General features: G+C 47.3%; 1 protein-coding gene across 4 annotated transcripts in view; it reads right to left on the bottom strand.

Moving 5' to 3' along the window:
- DOP1B (DOP1 leucine zipper like protein B) overlaps positions 1–19,410 on the bottom strand; it is a 105,425-nt gene extending 86,015 nt beyond the window's left edge. For 2 of the 4 annotated variants that reach the window (XM_047875462.1, XM_047875464.1), the window contains exons 1-2: positions 19,190–19,408; positions 12,330–12,494 (exon numbers count right to left, since the gene is read on the bottom strand). In XM_047875462.1, coding sequence (XP_047731418.1) covers positions 12,330–12,467 — 138 coding nt within the window. In that variant the 5' untranslated portion in view covers positions 12,468–12,494; positions 19,190–19,408. Of the gene's footprint in view, positions 1–12,329; positions 12,495–18,816; positions 18,836–19,189 lie in introns of those variants that run through there. The other 2 variants (XM_047875465.1, XM_047875463.1) reach the window with 2 other exon arrangements.
- Positions 19,411–20,046: the final 636 nt, after the last annotated feature.

Raw genomic sequence — 20,046 nt, 5'->3', positions numbered from 1 at the left:
CACGTGCGCCAGGTGGGCGTGGGGACTGCAAGGTGCACCCGAATCGTGCTCCCTGCTTCTGTGGTAAGGCTGTGGCTGGGCCCTGGCTGCGCGGCCAGAGGGTAATTTTCTCCCTTGAAGATACGAGTGGAGGTAATGTGTGGCATTAAGGTCTCTGCACGCTCCTATATGCTGATCCCCCTTCCCAGGGAACAGAATGGCAGCGAACAGAGCAACTCTGCAAGCCATGTGTTAAAGATGGCAGAGTCCTGGGCTTGGGTCGCTAGAACGACCGTGGGGAAGAGAGCTGCCCATCTGGAACACCACGCTGAACCAGTACACGAGCAAGAAACTTCCATCTCACTGGTGGCTCCGGATTTTTGGACGGCTCTGTTACGGCAGCTGACATTTCTGTAACTGATATACCACAGGTGTCATCATTATTTAACATTGTTCCAGTAACTGCTACTAGCAAAATAGGAAAAAACACGAATTCAGTATTGATTGATCATATGTATGCTTGTCTAGCTAAAGAACTCAAAACAACTAGCTGAAAATAAGTGAGAGATAAATTCACTAAGATGGCCAGTTTTCAAATCCTGCAAGTTAATCACTTCCTACTTACCAACAACCAGTTAAAACACAGAGTGGGAAATAAACCCAGTCATACAGCAAAAGTACACGTATAAAATATCTAATACATTTAGGAAACAGGAAGGACTTATGCCAGAAAAATGATTAAGTTCTTAGGGACAAAAGTGAATACTCTCTCATCAATGAAGAGAATGCCTGCATTTCCACGCGGGAGAGCCAACTGTGTAAAGATGTCACCTCTTCCCCCAAATAGTCTACAGTTGTTACCTAATACCAGTCAACCCCTCAAGGACTCCTTTCACTTTACGAATGACTCCGAAGTCCATCTGCAGGAAAATGACCTGGCAATGGTATAAAAATTCCGAAAGAGCAGAGGGGGTTGGTTGGTATAGACAGACACACTCTATAGCATGGTGGTTCAAGGGCATAGCTTTGGCACCAACACACACGGATGAGCAGAACACAGACTCATGTGTCCGAAGGCTGAGCTCCCTGCCCACTGACACGGCCCCTGCCCCCACCTCGATGGACCTTGGCAAAAACAGACATGTGGGGAGAGATGTTCCTTAGAGCTTCAGGGAAAACTGGAAGCAAACCAGTCCCACACTAAAGGGCTTCCAGACTTTGTCCCCTTCCATACAACCTCCCTCTCTCTCTTCTTCTCTCCCACATACAAGACTAGAGCTATAGATGAACTGGTCAACTAGCCCTTTTTTTTTTTTTTTTTTTTTTTTTTGTCCCCTTATCTTATCATAAGCATTTTTCGCTCAGGTGACTGTAAGACTACTCCATCCAGATGGCTACATCCATCATCATCCTGTTGTGGCATGACTTAGACTCCTGCCACCACCCCCCCCATCGAGGGGGGCTACTTCCACTTTTTTGTCTATTACATACAATAAAATAGCACAGATTCTTATGGTTATCTTTGTGTTGTGCTTCCAGAAGATCAACACAAATTTACAGTGATCGTGTACTAACTGTCTAATGAGTAGTTCTTTGGGAAATGCAAAAGCCACAAGGAGCCAGTACTGTAGTCCCACTAAAACGGCTAAATTAAGGACTGTCCGTACCAAGCACTGGCAAGAGTACGGAATATATGGAGTTCCCATACACTGCCGAATGGGTGAAAAATGACACGACCGGTCTTGAAAACGATCCGGCAGGTTTTTTAAAAAAGTTAAATATATATCCACTGGAAGCGACCCAAATGTCCATTAATAGGAAAATGGGCAAATAAATGATATATACCCATGGCATCCTGCTCAGCAGTAAAAAGGAGTGAACTCTCCACCTACACAACAGCCTGGATGACTCTCAAAACAGTTCTGCCGAGCGACAGAGACCAGACCGGGGAATAAAGAGTATATGCCCTTTGATTCTGTTTATATAAAATTTTAGAAAATGCAAACCAGCGTTATAGTGATAGAAAGCAGATCCATGGTTGCCTGGAGAAGGGGGCAGAGATGGGAGGGAAGGAGAGACTGCAAAAGGGCATGAGAATGTTTCTGGGGGTGACAGATACACCCTATTATCTTCGCGTGGGGATGGTTTCACAGGGATAGACACGAGTCAAAACTCATCAAACTATTCACTTTAAGTACATCTAGTTTATCGCATGCCAACAAAGCTGTAAAAAAAAAAAAAGGAAAGGAAAAGGGAAAACACCATTTGAAAAAAGATAAATAAATGGGAATGCCTGCATTTGGCTCAAATACAAGCTTGAATACAGGTATTCGTGTTCAATCAGTTGTCCTTTTTGAAAAATAGCCACATTTAATTCAATTCCTTCTGCATTAGTTTGCTTGAGTTGCTGCAACAAATACCGCAGACCAGGGGGCTCAAACAACAGAAACTTATGTCTCACAGCTCTGGACGCAGGAAGTCCCAGATCGAGGTGCTGGCTGACTGGGTTCTCCTGGTTTGTAGAGGGCACCTCCTCACTGTGTGCTCACATGGGGAAGAGCCATCTCTCGCTCTGTCCCTCTTCTCAGAAGGACACCTTCCTATTGGCTTAGGGCCCCACGCTAATGAATGACCTCATTTAACCTCAATTACCTCCTGAAGATGTGTTTTGAGATACAGTCACACTAAGGGTTAGGCCTCCAACGTACAAGTTTGGTGGGGTTGGGGGAGACATAATTCGGTTCATAGCACTTTCCTTACAATGGCTGACAGGAAATTTCTAGTTTCATAACTTTCTTGACAGAATTTATAAAACGTGAGCAGACAACAAGCTCTTACCCTTGTCCATAAACTCAATTCTGCTAGATGAGCTTCCCTGCTCCCTCCCCCAAGATGGGTTTTTGTCATTAGATTGCTGGAGGAACAAATCACCTGCCCGAATCTGGACTATTTCTGCCCCACCAGCAGACCTCAAAGAACAGCAAAAATATCCTCTGCTCACATGCAAAACATATACACTACCCTAGCTATAAATTATCAAAAGGATAACAGCCTCCCGATTTCAGCACAGAAATGTTCTTTCCAAAGGACCATGCCAGCCTCATGCCGACATGTGTTTGAGAGGCTCACATGAGGCGGCCACCACACGCCCAAACCAGCGACGCCCGTGCTGATCCTCAGCCCCTTCTGGAGAACCTGCGAGAGGGTGAGAAGCCACAATGCCGTCTGAGCTCCGTGCGTCACCTACCGAGAGGAGAAGGCCCGAACAGCAGCAGAGGACCCGGCAGCCTCTGCCTCACATTAGGATCAGGAGCTCTGCCTGACATTCTGTTAACTAGCTATGTCTCCAGGACCGAAGTTCTGGTGCCAAGACAATCAGCACGTTGCCAGAAGCCAATGGGCCTTGTGCTTACCACCCGTTCTAGTTTACCGACCCATGAAGATTCAGTAACTGCCAAAGACAGGCTCTCAATTTGGTCTCTTCCCAGAAGGCACTCAGGCCACATCTTTCCAATATGACACTGACACCACACTTAACTGACAACTTCCACCCCCAGGGTCACAGCAGCAGAAGGTTGCTGGAAAATGACTACAATATCTGCCCCAAACTGAGGTACCACACTCTAACACGTGGGACCCCCAAAGTAAGATGACAAGACGGAACCGGGCATCACACAGGCTCAGAGCTACAAGTCATAAACAGTGAAGGCTGAGAGGGGTTGAGGCCCTACCCCGGGTCACCGGCTAGAGGGGATCTGGAGCAGTGATTTAAACCACATCTCACTGGAAGCTTGAAGAGGCTGAGGAGGAGGACATAGAGAGACACGTGGGAAAGGACAATGTCCCCCGCCAAAAAGACACCCCACAACTAGGCCCTTGTGAAAAAACTGGTGCAGGGCTAGTGAGGTGCAGTCAAATGGGACACCAATCATTAGTGTCACAGTCTGAATGTTTGTGTCCCACAGTGCGATGACGGTATTAGTGGGGGGTGGGGGTGGCTGTGGGAGGTGGCCCTCATGAGGTTAGTGCCCTTAGAGAAAGGACCTCACAGGGCTCTCCCGCCCCTTCCGCCAGGTGAGGAGGTGATACAAGACCGCCACTGTGAACCAGGAAGCAGCCCGCACTAGGCCCTGAATCTGCCGGTGCCCAGATTTGACTCCCAGCCTCCAGAACTGGGAAAGGCTGGCTGTTCAGAAGCCCAGTCTGGGGTTATTTCGTTATAGCAGCTCACACAGACTAAGACAGCCAGGAAGGTGGCCCAGAGTGACTCAGAAGTTCTTGGCACACATTGAATCACCATGCATATGAGAAGTGAAGTTCTTCACGACACTGTGGGGCAATAAAAAAAGATTAAGGAAGTAACACTCTACTGTTCCATAAGGGATGTGATGAAAAACCATCCGGGATGCCATCAGAAATGAGCTTTTTGAAAAAACTGATTTACATGGAAAAACAATCTGTGCTTCATTGTCAGACCCTGTTACAGGCTAAATTGTATCCCCCAAAATTCATAAGTTGAAACCCTAATCTCTAATACTTCACAGTATGACTATATTTGGAGACAGGGACTTTAGAAAGATAACTACGGCAAAATGTGACTGTCTAGGGAACGTCCAATATGACTGATGCCTTTGTAAGACATCAAGACACAGACATGCACACTGGAGAGACCACATGAGATCCGAGTGAGAAGTTGGCTGCCTACAAGCCAAAGAGAGAGGCCTCAAAAGAAACCACCTCGGCCGGCACCTTGATCTTGGACTTCTAGCCTCCAGAACTATGGGAAAGTTAATTTCCGTTAAGTCACCCAGCCTGTGGGATTTTGCTATGACAGCCTTAGCTGATTAACATAAGACCTCAGACCAAAGGGGCTTTATCTGAACTAACACGATCTAACAGAGAAAAGTAGTTGACTAGGACTAGGGTAAAAATCGAGATCCAAGGGCGCTTGGGTGGCTCAGTCGGTTCAGCTCAGGTCATGATCTCACAGTCCGTGAGTTCGAGCCATGCGTCAGGGTCTGTGCTGACAGCTCAGAGCCTGGAGCCTGCTTTGGATTCTGTGTCTCCCTCCCTCTCTGCCCCTCCCCTGCTCATGCTCTGTCTCTCTCTGTCTCAAAAATAAATAAAAACATTAAAAAAAAAAAAAATCGAGATCCAGCTCAGACTCCTCAAGTTTCCAGGCAAAAGAGGTCCCGGGGCTAATCAGTTTATTGTAGACCAGAACAGTTCACCAGGTCTCCCATCTCCAGCCCATGTTCTTCCCCAAATAGTGCTAATTCTGAGATGCCACAGGGGGGCTGTGCTTTACCAAGGAGGTGTCATCATTAAGCGATAAGACTTGAGAAGCTGAAACATATCACAATACCCAGCACCTCCTATTTCTCATTATTCGTGTCACCTGCTTTCTGGCCATTTTGTGAAACAAAGTGGTACCGAAAAAAAGCCACAAAAAAGGTGCTTCATTTAGGACCATTATGAAGTTTTTAAAAAAGATGTTTCGGTGATAAGATTTTCAAATGCCCAGAGTTTATTCATTTCTACTGTCCTTCATTTCAATAATCAAAGTCGTAATCCAGGCTTGGCAAGTGGTTGGGTTCATAAGAGCTCAACATGCCGCCTGTTAATTAAAATTTATCTAAAAATAATCAGTGAAAGATGATGGCCCGGCATCTCAGATAAACAATTAAGCAAAATCTACCCTATTCATGTTGATACACCTGAAAGCAATCAAAGATAAACTTTTTCTACTACATAAAAATCTCAAAATCATACTGTAAGTTTGGCAAACAAACAAACAAAAACCCTGATATACTTAGAACGCGAAGATAGTCTGACAAACCAAGACCTTTTGGGGCTCAGTTTCCTCATTTGCCAAGCCTGGAGCTAGATGAGCCTTCTGTTCTGTCTACAGTTTACGTTTTATAACCAGCAATCACCTACCTTAATTAAAAAGTATCTTGATCTAACCTTACTATTAACCTATAATATTGCTTCCATTTGCATTATGAAGATTTTTTTACTAATTCATCACCCACCTACTCACTGAATCTCTGTGTACACCCATGAGCTCAGGAAGCCTGACCACCACCACGGCCTTAAATCCCTTATTCACATCAACTCCTACTAAGGTTCCCTGAATACAGTTGTGAGTCTCCCAGAAGTTAGGTAGCTGCCAACACTGACCGGGGCTTGCTCCATCCAGCACTTCCTGAACCTCCAGTAACTCTGATCTGACCACAAAAGCTGCCCACTGCCACCCCAGCAGGCTCCTGCGCTCGGGCTCACTGCCCACGCATCAGCCAGGATTCTTCCAGCAGGCAAGGCAGAAGTCACCTGGCTTCTCCTCCCTTGCAGAACAAAACCCCGTCATCTGCCCTGGCTATCTCTCCTCCCTCATCTCCTCTCACCTCTCTACTCCAGTCACACCCACCCCCTACTGTACCTTGGACACAGTCCCACACCCCAGATGGTCTCCCCACCAGCTTGCTCACTGCATCCAGGCCTCTACTCAAATCTCAAATGTCACATTTCAGAGCACCCCACCCTCCTTCCTCACTACCCTACTTCCCTTCCCTGGTTTATTTTTCCTTAGCATTCAGCACCGGATATCACATATTTATTCATTGTCTGCCTTCTGCCAACAAAGCCTTATGAACTTTGTGTTCAATGCCATATCCCCAGCACCTAGGTGTTCGGTCTATCTTGGTTCTATCACTGTATTACTTTGCTAAGGCTGCTGTAACGTAGCACTACACATTGGATGGCTTAAACAACAGAAGAGGATTGTCTCTGAGTTCTGGAGGCCAGAAGTCCTAGCTCAAGGTGTCAGCTGGCTGGTTCCTTTGGGGGCTGTGAGGGAGAATACCTCCAGACTGCTCCTCTTGCTTCTGGAAGTTTGCTGGCAATCTCCAGTGTTCCTTGCTTTATAATTGCATCAGCCAGACCTCTGCCTTCATTTTCATATGGGGTCTTCCCTCTGTGCATGTCTGTGTCTGAGTCCAAATTGCCCCCTTTTAGAAGGACTCTAGTCCGAGTGCATCAGGGCCCACCCTAATCTAGTGACTTCACTTTAACTCGATTAGCTCTGTAAAGACCAGATCTCCAAATAAGGTCACACTCTGAGATACTGGGGGTTAAGACGAGAACCTATCTTTTTTGGAGGACGCAATTCAACCCATAACCACCACTTAGCAGCTGTACGACATGGGGCAAGTTAGTTAGCCTTCATCAATAAAATGGGTCTTAATAATTCATTGCACCTACTTCATCTGGATAATGACGATAGTGCCCCTGACAGCAAAGAGGTTATCACTGCCCCCTTATGTGAGCCATACAGATAATGACTTGAAAAAAAGCTCAAGAGCATGGGCTTTGCAGCCAGGCAGCCAGGGTTTGAGCTCTCTGCACTTGCAGGCTCGAATACTGCAGAAGTTTCTTAATTTGAGATCAAGCATATCTCCAGATACACAGTATTATAAAATAATGCACGCCAAGTCCTTAGCACACAGTATGTTCTCTAGGAATGTCCACTGTCACAGGCAGGGCTGAGGCAAAGATGGACAGTGTCACCTCATCCCACTGATGTCTTGCAAGTTTTTCACTCATCACTTAATCATACAGAGCAGCAGAGCACAGGAAGCTTGATCACAGAAAACACAGTAGAGCCGTTACATGGAATTGGGTACCAACTGTAACAAAAAGTTGTCTTTTGAAACTTTTATTCACTATCACTCCTATCCAACTGCCTACTGACATCATGTGGGGACATCCACCAGAAACATCAAACTAACCCATCCCTTGGTCTCCCTGCTCACCCCATGAAGTGGGCCCCGCCCCCAGGGTCCCCGTTGCATCTTGTGGCTTCTCAAGCCCACAGCCTGGGAGAAAACCTGTGAATCCTACTTGACTCCTCTTCTTCTCTTGTATCCCAAATCCAATCCATGAGCAAATCCTGTTACACCTTCAAAATATATCAGAATCCAAACCTTTCTCCACTGGTGCACCTATGTTACAGCAACAGCTCCTAAATCGTCTCCCTGTTTCTGCCTTGCCTGACTCCTACCCATTTTCTAGCCCCCACAGAGCAACTGGAGCCGGCTCCAGTGGGCTAAGCCGGGCTACGCTACTCACTCAACTCCCCTCCGGGGCTCCCCTACGCAGTCCCTGACTCAGTGGCCACTGTCAGACGCCAGTTTTAAAGGACCTACAAGACTGGATGCCCTCCCCACCCGTTACCTCTATAGCCTTGTGTACTACCCTTTCCCCATCCCTCGCCTGCTTTGTGACCTCACTGGCCTCAGACACACGAGAGCCTCCACACTTAGCCAAAGGGCACTTTCTCGACGAAGCCTTCCTTAAAGACCCCATTTAATATCACAACGTGTCCTCAACACTCACCGTCCCCTCCCTTCTTTACTGTTCCCATTCGCTCATCACTATCTACCCGCCCGTATATTTTGTTTATCATCCAGCTTTCCCCTGATCCCGGTGTGGGCAGAGTCTTGGTTTTGTTCTCTGCTCTGCCCTGACACCTAGGACAGTACTAGCACGTTGCAGGGACTCCCATAGCTACTGAATGAATAGCCAATGCTTTTAAAGCTCCTCCAAAAAGGGTTCATCTGTACTCGATAACCTGCATTTTAAAAGGTGGGTTAAGGGGCGCCTGGCTGGCTCAGTTGGGAGAGTGAATGACTCTTGATCCCAAGGTCGTGAGTTTGAGCCCCAGGTTGGGTATGGAGATCATGTAAATAAATAAACTTAAAAAAAATAATAATAAAAGGTGGGTTAAAACGATTAAACATTTTAGGAAGTTTGTCAGGCATATTGAAACGAGGCTTGTTTAACGGACTACCTTGTGGCTTGAGAACTGCATTTACCAAGTTTATTATCTTACCTAGCTCAAAATGCGTATGTTCCTGAATAAACAGAAAGACATCCTGTATTCATGGACTGAAAGACTTAATACTGTTCACATGGCAACACTCCCCAAAGTGATCTACTGAGTCGATATAATTTCTGTCAGAATCCCACCAGGCTTGTTGGCAGAAACTGACAAGCTGATCCTAAAAGGCATATGGAATTTCAAGGAATCCAGAACGGCCAGAACAACAGTGAAAAGAACAACAAAGAGCAACAAAGTCATTTCCCCATTTCAAAGCTTACAAAGCCTCAATAATCGAAATGTGCGGTGTGGGCATAAGGATAGACAGGTCAATGGAAAAGAAATGGAAGTCCAGACATAAACCCAACTTATGGCCAACTGATTTTCAACAAGGGTTCCAAGGCCCTAGGAAAGAACAGTGTCTTCAATGGATGGTGCGGGAACAACTGGATTTCCTCATGCAAAAGAATATGCTCGGAGCCTTACCTCACATCATGCACAAAAATTAACTCAAGATGGATCAAAGACCTAAACATAAGATCTAAAACTGTAAAACTCTCAGAAGAAAATACAGGGGCAAATCTTCACGATTTGGGATTCAGCAAGTTTCTCAGATATGACATCAGAAGCACGAGCAACAGAAGAAAAAGTTGATAGCTTGGACTACATAAAACTAAAAAGTTTTTGCATAAAGGATGCCATCAAAAAGGTGAAAAGACAACATAAGAATGGGAAAAAAATATTTGCAAACCATATATCCAATAAGGGCCTAGTATCCAGAATATGTAAAGAACTCTTACACATCAACAACAAAAAGACAACCCACTTTAAAAAATGGGCAAAGATTTTGAGCAGAAATTTCTCCAAAGAAGACATACAAGGGTGACCAGCAGGCAGCTCAGTCGGTTGAGCGTCCAACTCTCAGTTTCAGCTCAGGTCACAATCTCATGGTTCGTTGTTTGAGCCCCACACTGAACTCGGCACTGATGGTGTGGAGCCTGCTGGGGATTCTCTCCCTGTGTCTCTTTCTCAAATAAATAAATAAACAAACAAATATACATACATATTTTATATGTATACAGATGGCCAATAAGCACGTGAAAAAATACCCAAATTATTGGTCATTGGGAAAATGCAAATCAGAACCACAATGAGACACCACTACGATAGCTATCATCAAAATTTTTTTAAAAATCTAAAAGTAAACGTTGGTGAAGATACGAAGAAACCGGAATGTTCAACCATTGCCAGTGGCCATGTAAACTGGTGCCACCTCAGAAAACAGTCCGGTGGTTCCTTAAGAAGTTACACATAGAATTACCACATGACTCAGTAATTCCCCTTCTAGCTCTCTATACCCCACAGGAATGAAGACAGATGTTGAAACAAAAATTTGTCCATGAATGTTCATGGCAGCACTATCCATAAGGGCCAAAAGGCAAAAACACAAGTGTCCATCGGTAGATGAACAGACACACAAAATGTGGTCTATCCATACAAAATGTGGAATATCCATTCAGCCACAAAAGTCAATGAAGCAATGACACACGCTACAACATGAATGAACCCTGAAAACAGGCTGAGTTAAAGAAACCAAACACCGAAGGACAGTGTGCATTTTTCATGAAATGTCCATAGACACAGAAAGTAGATTAGTGGTTGCCGGGGCCTGTGTGGGGAGGCTGGGGGGGATGGGGAAGGTTTCCTCTCGGGGTGGTATAAACCTTCTGGAATTAGATAGTGGTGATGGTTGCACAACACTGCGAATGTAGTAAAAGCCATGTAACTGTAAGCTCTAAAACGGTTAAATGACAAATTCTAGGTTATGTGAATTTTACTGCAACAAAAAATAATGGACACACCCTGTCCCAAAATAAGTATGCTATTTTTAGATTCCAGGAGAGTCAAGCGCTAAACTACGGAAACATCTAGAAGAACCTGAATATGCCTAAATCCCATTCCAGCGCTTCTCCCTTTCCCCTAAAAGGGAGACCCACCTTCATGAATGACAGTGACTACTGTGTTTAGCTTGCACATTCCAGAGTCAGAGCTCTACAGCCAAAGAACTCTCCAGCTCTTATCTGCTGTTTTATTACACCTAGTTATCCCAGCAAGCACCAGCCGTGGCATTCACAAGTGATAAATACACCTTGAAAGAGATCACGTCGTTTCCCGGCCACTACCTGTCATGACTGCCTACCTCCACTGTGCCTGACGGGCATCTGTGAAGGCCGGCAGCTGCTCTCTGGTAGTCGGTGCCGGACTGCTAGCTGGACTGTAATCATGGTCAGGCTGCTGGAATTTTTCACTCCCTCCCCAGACCCCTCCCGCATTCCCTGCAGAGGTCAATTCTTCCCCTTTGTTAGAGGACCCTGGTGTGTGTGACCTGGTGAGTGGAGATCTGCAGAGTAGGTATGGGTATCTCTCAAGTCCCATATGGCACTAGGGTTCCAAACTCAGGTATCCTGGCCAGGGGCCTCGGCCAGGCAGCAATGGAGCCCGGGATTGGCACCTTCAAGCCCGAGTATCTTCTACCTATAGTAGAAGCACTGGGTATTACTAGGTCATCCTGCTGGGCAGGATGGGAACATGCAGTGGTCCCATCTATAGGACACAAGGTCAAACCTGCATGTGACCAGTTTTGCTCTTCCTAGACTTGGCCCTTTTCTCCTAGTCCAAACACACTCACAATCTCTGGGCAGATTTCAATATTGATGGTAACTCATGGAAGACCAAAATTTGACAATCTGCAGTAAAAATGGCCATTAAAGTAGACCGAAAAAGAAAAAGCCATAAAAATCCTAAGTAGTACCTGAAAAATAATTCATCTTTGAATAACTGATTGGACAATTTTATAGTTTATCTTGTTTAGATGTAAATATAGTTGAGAAAGAGACTGTTCAGCTATTCCATTGACTATATCCACGGTATAATTCTATGATCAGGAAAAAAAAAAAAAGGGGTAAGTATACTGACCAGGATAACTGGGTGACAGAATTATGGGTAGTTTTTTTTTTTTTAATATGAAATTTATTGTCAAATTGGTTTCCATACAACACCCAGTGCTCATCCCAAAAGGTACCCTCCTCAATACCCATCACCCACCCTCCCCTCCCTCCCACCCCCCATCAACCCTCAGTTTGTTCTCAGTTTTTAAGAGTCTTTTATGCTTTGGCTCCCTCCCTCTCTAACATGGGTAGTTTTTCTTATCAGTATTTCCTAATTGTTATAATCAACATGTTGTGTAACAACAACAAAAAAAGATAATTCCCTGCCTGGCCTAGTCAGTAGAACAGGCAACTCTTGATCTCTGGGTCTTGAGTTCAAGCCCCACATTGAGTGTAGAGCTTACTTAAATAAATAAAAGTTAAAAAAAAAAAGATCTTTTTTTAAAAAAGGTAATTTCTTGAAATAATAAAAAGACAGTGGTGTCCCCCCCTCCATGCAATCCACTCTCCACCCCACCTACCTTGTTGAGCTTGCCCAGTGAAGATATGAGATCCGCCCATTCACTTGAGGACTCAAAATTTCTTAAAGCCTTTTCAATCACTGAAGAGTAATTTCTGTATCTGTAATCATTTAAGAGTTCCTGCTCTTCCGGATCCATGTTACATTCTCACAGTGGAGAGAGGATCTAAAAGTGAATTAAGAAATAAATGAGGGAGCTACCCAAGGACACAAAGCGTTCCCAGCCCAGAGCTACAGAGGACACGCGTCCACAAACACTACTGTGCACAAACGTACTCAGCAATCCAATTCAAATATTTAGCAAGGCTTCTGGGCCAGGCACTGTGGTAGATAAAAGATAAACAGTTCCGGCCCTCTTGGATTCTGGAGACAAATGGACGGAGCAGAAAAGAAGCAAAAATGCTAGGATTCCTGAGTTGACAAAATTAATTCTAGGTGTGAAACTTACAAAGCGGCAAACCAGTCTTGTTGCCCACTGGTAATTCTGAACGCAGGCGGCCCTTCCCACTGAAGGGCATTTATAAAGGCTAAGGAAAAGCAGGTCAATGCTATTACCCAGAACAACCTCTTTAGTGATCTAGTCCTTTTTGACTAGACTATGTTAGAGGATTGGAAATATTCTAGAGGAAGATCTGATGGAAAAAACAAGAAAAGTTTAAACAATAAGGATGTAAGAATGCAGTATGTGACCCCAGTGTTGCCAGAAATCCACCATGTGCCTGTTCGGTCACTGAGCTCCAATTACCCACCCATCTCCCCAACCAGGCACTGCCCTGACAGCTTCATGCCTCAGTGTGAAGAGTCTGGACGCAGGGTGGTGACACCAGGGCCCAAGCAATCACCATTTTATTCTCCTTGCCTTTGTATATTCTTTGATGGATTCTTTTATTTTTCCCTGTGGCTAGATGCATTCATTATGTATGAACCACTGCAGCTGGTATAAAGCCTGAGACCTTTATGGTCTAATCCCAGCTCCAATGACAACCATTTCCTCTTCTTTTTATCCTCAGTGCGACAAAAGGAAACAAAAAATAACACAGAATACTGCACTGATTTGACTTTGTGGAAATATCTGTCATTTAAACATTATAATGTATGCGTGCTTAGGTCAAGTTTTGTTTTTTTTTTTTCCTTCATTAAAAAAAATCTGTAGGTCAACCTATCAGTTTATTCAAATAAATAACAACTCTGATATTATTCCAGGGGTGCCTGTGTTTGGCATCCAACTTCGGCGCAGGTCACGATCTCCCAGTTTGTGAGTTCAAGCCCCGCACTGGGCTCACTGCTGTCAGCGCAGAGCCTGCTTCAGATCTTCTCTCTCCCTCTGTCCCTCCCTGGCTCGTGCTCTCTCTCTCTCTCTAAAATAAATAAACCTTCAAAAAAAAAAAAAAGCTATTCCACAAGATATGGAAATGTTGAAAGTCACCAAGTTCCTTACTTCGACATTTTTCTCAAAAAGGCTGCCTTAAGGCTCTGATTTGCCCTCCTTCTTTGGCCTTCATCTGATTAAGATCTATGTAAAGTATGGCAGGCATCTACCCTAAAATTCCTTGTCCCCTTTTCCATACTAAGGGAATGCTAAATTTGCTCGGGGCAGTGCTAACAGTTCCCCGCCTCCCTTGCAGCTAGGTGGCCATTAACAGTTCTAGGCAATGAACGGTCAGCAGAAGCTGGTGGTGGGGCCATCAGGAAGGCGGTTTGAAAGGAGGTAGACTCTTCTGGCATGGGCCTCCTGCCCTTCACTCTTGCCCTTCTTTCTGCCTGGAACAAAGGCTTAATGTTGGAGGTGAAGCCACGTGTGGCAACCAAGAAGAAACCACCATCCACAGTGTGCAACTTTTGTGGGTAAGTGGAAAGACACAGCAGCTGAGGCCAGAGATGGCTTTAAGAAGGCATCACGTCAAGCCTAGACACTCTGCCTCTGGACTTGATGTTTTCTGCACAGAAGAGATAATGTAAGCCACCGTTTAATCACATTTTGTGATACAACCAAACACGATCAAGCCTGATTGATATACGAGGCTGACAGTCACTAGTACGTAGTCTGAAAAGAGAATAAAATGTAGAGCACTGTGATGTAATTAAATATACTGAAAATGCCACAGTGAGTTTGCTAACAAAGTCGCATGTAGTCAGTCGAAATGGCAAAACCACAGATGAAAGAAACTGAACTGTAGGGGAGCCTGGGTGGCTCAGTCAGTTAAGAATCTTACTTTTGGTTTCAGCTCAGGTCATGATCTCACAGCTTATGCGTTCGATTACGTATGTCGGGCTCTATGCTGACAATGTGGAGCCTGCTTGGGATTCTCTCTCTATGCCTCCCACCTGCCCACCCCCAGCGTCTCTCTTGCTCTCAAATAAATAACAAGGAAGGAAGGAAGGAAGGAAGGAAGGAAGGAAGGAAGGAAGGAAGGAAGGAAGAAACTCAACTGTAGATACGAAATGTTCTTGAGGCCTGGATCTTTCATTTACTGGCCTTGGCAAAGTTCTAAGAATCCCATGATATCTGCTAGTTCACTTTCTGGTCATTCTGGGCCCACTCTGAGTTCCCAAGGCCACCACAACTTTCAAGTTTCTCACGTCAGTGGGCCTTTTACCACTCAGGAGGACTGTGTAGCAGACCACTCCCTCCTTTTCAAAACAGCCTCCTTTCAGCCCACACACTCCTCTGGCCCCACCAGCTTTGAGCGGGTTTCCTTCTCTGTGGTTCCTTCTCCTCTGCAGGCTGATCCTCCTCTACCTGCTGCCAATGTTGGCATGTCCTGGTACCAGACCTTGGGTCCTCTCTCTTTTTATCCCTGGTCATCTGGCAAATACCATCTTCAAGCTAATGACCCATGCATTCATAATGTCTGCCCAAACTTTCCCCTCTGAGGTCCAAATCATGCAATTGTCTGCTTGACTCTTCCACTCGGATGAGGCATAGTGTCTCAGCCTTAGTGCATCCCAAACATCCATCAACAAAATACGGTCTAGCCATACAATGAACAGAGTACTGATATACATCACAGTACGGGTGAACCTGAGAAATACATAATGTGGTGGAAGAAGCCGCACAAAAGGTCGCATACTGGATGATTCTGTTCATACCACATGCCCAGAATAGGTGAAGCTACAGAGAGGACGAGCAGATTAGTGGCCTCCTAGGGAAGGGAGTAACAACAGGGAGTTGTTGGGCACGGGATCTTCCTGGGTTAAAGCAAAAGTGCAAAAACTGGATTGTGGCAATGGTTGCACAACTCTGTGAATGACTAAAAATCACCGAACTGTGCCCTTAAATGAAGGTTATGATCTGGAAATTACACTTCAATAAAGCTGTCTTTAAGAAAACCCTATACTGTTGGGGCACCTGTAGCTCAGCCAGTCGAGCGTCCGACTCTTGATTTCCGCTCAGGTCACGATCTCATGGTTTGTGAGTTCGAACCCCGTGTCTGGCTCTGTGCTGACAGTGTGGAGCTTGCTTGGGATTCTCTCTCTCCCCTCCCCTGCTAATGTGTGTGTGTGTGTGTGTGTGTGTGTGTGTGTGTGTGTGTGCACATGCACGCACACGCTCTCTCAAAATAACCTTAAAAAAACTATACTTAAAAAAATGTTTTTAATCTTTATTTTTGACAGAGAGAGACAGAAAGACACAGAGAGAGAGACAGAGTGCAAGTGGGGGAGGAACAGAGAGAGAGAGAGAGAGACACACACACACACACACACACACACACACACACACACACACAGAATCCAAAGCAGGCTCCAGGCTCTGAGCTGTCAGCACAGAGCCCGACACGGGGCTCTAACTCACTAGCTGTGAGCTTATTACCTTAGCCCAAGTCGGACGCTTAACTGACTGAGCCACTCAGGCGCCCGCCCCCCCAAAGAAACTATACTTTTGATGCGACCTGCTCAACATGCTCCTTCTCCAGTCTTCCTTTCCTCAGAAAGTGGCCCCACCATTCACAAGACCTCTGACATCATCCTGGATTCTTCCTTCTCCTCACTTGCCACACTCAACCCAAGTCCTGACACTTCTTCCAAAACACCTGTGGCCTCAATTGCTCTCCATCCCCATGGCACCACTGTGCAAGAAGCCACCTTTCCCCTACAAGCTTGCAGGTATTTCCTGACGCTTCTTCTTCACTCTTGCCCCTCTCCAATGCATTTTCACGTAGCACCTCAAGAATCCTCTTAAAACATACTTTACAGTACATCTCCACAATGTTTATTATTATTTTTAATGTTTATTTTTGAGAGAGACAGAGAGTAAGTGGGGGAGGAGCAGAGAGAGAGAGAGGGAGAGAGACACAGAATTGGAAGCAGGCTGCAGGCTCTGAGCTGTCGGCGCAGAGCCCTATGCGGGGCCCAAACCCACAAACCGTGAGATCATGACCTGAGCTAAAGTCGGACGCTTAACCGACTGAGACACCCAGGCGTCCCTACACCCCCACCATGTTTAAACTCTTCCCATTAAGCTTATCATAATCCAAACTTCCTCGCCCCTCACCCCATGGCCTACAAGGCTCCATCTATCTCTCTTTGAGGCACTCTGCTTGTTCTGGAGCTAACTCAGCCTATCACAGAGCCTTTGCACATTCTGTGGCTCTCTGCAAAAATATACTGGACTACGTATATCAACGCACACAGTAAAAATTGCCCACTGATCCTTGGGAAGGCTTGTCCCTTTTTCTGAAACACTAGCCATCACACTCCTTAAAAATATTAAAGGATGGTAATGAGAAATGGTACTTTATTTTCCCGAGTAAGGAATTAGTACACCCAGAGAAACCATAATTGGCTTTTTTTCCCCAGGAAATTTACAGGTTTGAAATCCAGCATCTCTGAACCACTGCAAAACTCCATACATAGTCTGTTCACTGTATTAAGTGTCTAAGTACAGGGAAAGGAAACATGGAAAAAAACAGGGTTCCGCTTTCATAGTTCAGAACATAACTGAAAGAGGAAATACCTAAACACATAATTTCAATTTCAGGTGGCACACGCAGGGACAGAGGGTGTGCCGACATAACACTGGCACAAGGAAAGGACAGAGGAAGCCCAACTACCAGCAGAGGAGTCCTCAAAGTCCACAGGTTTGGGCGGCTAGTTAGTAGGAAGAGAGCCTCGGTCAGCGATCAGGCTCGTGTTTAGGAGGTGGCGCCATTGCTCCTGGCAAAGAAGGGGTTGGCCAGGTAAGAGCAGGTAACTGGAGCAGTTCAATGTCATGGCTGGCTACGTGAAGAAAGTCTATCTGGTGTAACTAAAAGCACAGATGGGAGGTTTGGAAAGAGGCATTCAAGCAAACTCCTTTATTTCAAAATATGGGCATTCAATACTATGCTACTACACAAGCCTTCTGGGCTCAGTAAATCCATCATTATGCATGCATTTATCTTATGCAACACACAGAAAGAAGCCTAGGAGATGGGTATTATCTTGATGCTGCTCAAGATGAGGATATTGGGAATCAGAAAAACTGCCCAGGGCCCTCAGCAACCAACTGGCAGAGTTAGGGATCCAGTTCAGGTCAGCATAATGGTACACAGCTTTTACTACATTATGCGGCAAGTAAAATGAACAGTTCAGCCCTCAAATAGTTCTTTTGACAATGCTCTTGCAACGTATCCTGAGTACCTTTCCTGTGAGAGGCTCAGCTCAGCAAAACTGATGGAGTCCCACAGACTACTAACAATTAAATACACAAAGGAATAACCATATAAACAAGTACATCTGACCAGAAGTAGCCGCCTTAAAATCGAAAATGTCAGCAAGAAATCTCTCACCTTTTCCATTCCTAATTTCTTAGAAAAATAAGTTCAGGTGAAAAATCAACTGCCCAGATCAGAAGGAAGTTAACTGTAAAGACACGTACATGAAAGAACATGGGAATAAGATGAAACCAGGGTGAAAAACGACAAATAGCCACCCTCTCGCAAGAACATTAGATAATGACCCTTAGTCTACAGCACGGAAACACTCTTCTGCCAATGGTTTAATCAACTCTGGGGAACATTATTTTGAATTCGGTCTTTCAGAGTGGTAATTAAATTGCAGCGGAAAAAAATTTAAGACCCTAACGGGAGCGGGCTTTGGGGACAGGGGGGGGTGGGGGGGGGAGGGGAGGCCTCCATCGCCTTACCAAAAAATCCTACAAAGGTTTCTCCAAATATTGAGCAACTGCCCCAGGTTAGGGAAACACCTGCGGCTAACAGTCTCCTTAAGCAGCCCTAGGAGTTGCTAAAGGTCCAACCACGCCGGCCGCAGGCGACAATCCTGCAAGACTCCGGGGCCAGGATGGGGGGAGAGCGCTCGCACTGCGGCTCGGATCTCTTGTCTTGGGGGCAGTCTAGGAGACTCTGGGGTCCTCCCTCATCAGGAAAGCCCTCAGTTTACAAAGATTTCAGTCCCTAGCCCTCCGCGCGGACCAGGACGGCACAAGCAAACAAAGACGCGGCTTGCGTCGTCCGCCGGCCGAGGTGAGGGGAAGGCGGGCGGTGACCCACCTGACCTCCACCTGCCCGACGAGAGGCCGGACCGGCCCTGTGTGGACTTGGCCGCACTTCCTTCGCCGCAGAGGGCCGGGGAGACTGGGGGACCCCGCCCTGCCCTCGGGGTGTCCCCGGGGGTCCCGGGCCGGAGCCCACGCCCACGCGCGGCCTCGCCGGGGCCGGCCCCGCACTGCAGCAGCGCCCGCCGCGGGCCCCGGCCGCGCTCGGGGGGCTCCCCTCGCCCCGGGACCGCCCCCACAGCGCCGCTCGAACCCTGCGCGTCCGGGGGGAGGACGCCCGCGCCGCCTCGCCGCCCCAGGGCCCGCGGGAGGAGACGCCCGGGGCGCCCGGGCTTCGCCCGGCGGCCGAGGGCGCGGTGTCGGCTTACCGGCGGCGGCGGCGGCGGGGGCAGCGGCAGCGGCAGCGTCCCTTGTCGGCGGGCGCGCCCACGTGCGGCGCGGAAGAGCCGGCCGGGCTGTGGCAGGTAGAGCGAGCGGCCCGCTGCGGCTCAGTCGGGAGCCGGGACCGCGGAGGAAGCACCGCGCCCGAGCCGGAGCGGCCGCGGCCCCAGGCGGTGGGGCGGCACCGTGAGGAGGGCCCTCGGCATGGAGGCGTGGTCATGGCGGGCGGAGGCGGAGCCGGGGCGGGCCCTCGGCTCGCGGGGGCGGAGCCGGGGCGGGACCAAGGGCGAGCCCTCAGTGCAGGGTCAGAGGCAGTAGGCGGGCCTTTGAGCCGGGGGGGGCGGGATCAGGAGGCGGTACCTTAGCGTGAGGGGGCGGGTCCTGGGCGAGGACAAGCGAGCTCGGGGCTCCAGCCTCCAGTCTTCCATAGCTTCCAGGCGGTGGGCGTCGCTCTGAGTAGCAGAGACTAACTGCCGCCCTCGCAGCGGGTCTGCTCTGGGGAAGGCCTGCTCGGGTGGGCGGGGTGGCTTCGGCTTTCACCTGGGGCTCCCCCGCCACCCCAGAGTCTCGGTCAGTGAATCAGCGTACCCCAGGAGGGGCTTTGTAGTTACAGACAAGGAGAACCGCGGGGGCCCAAAAGACTGGGGCCGATGGCACCTGGCTCACCCCATCCTTTCCGTCGGGGCCACACCCAAACCTTTTGCGAGGAGATGAAGTGAACCTTTCCATACATGCTGGGGCCTCTGGAGGCTCGGGGACCCTGGTTAAAGTGCCCCCACCCCCAGAGGCCGCACTTTTCTGGCCCTCGGCATCAGAGGTGAGGAAGTTAATTTTTGTAATGAGT

The sequence above is a fragment of the Prionailurus viverrinus genome, chromosome C2 (assembly GCF_022837055.1).
Source record: "Prionailurus viverrinus isolate Anna chromosome C2, UM_Priviv_1.0, whole genome shotgun sequence".
Taxonomy (NCBI): domain Eukaryota; kingdom Metazoa; phylum Chordata; class Mammalia; order Carnivora; family Felidae; genus Prionailurus; species Prionailurus viverrinus.
The sequence above is the reverse complement of the archived record's forward strand: the minus strand, read 5'-3'. Positions and strand labels throughout refer to the sequence as shown.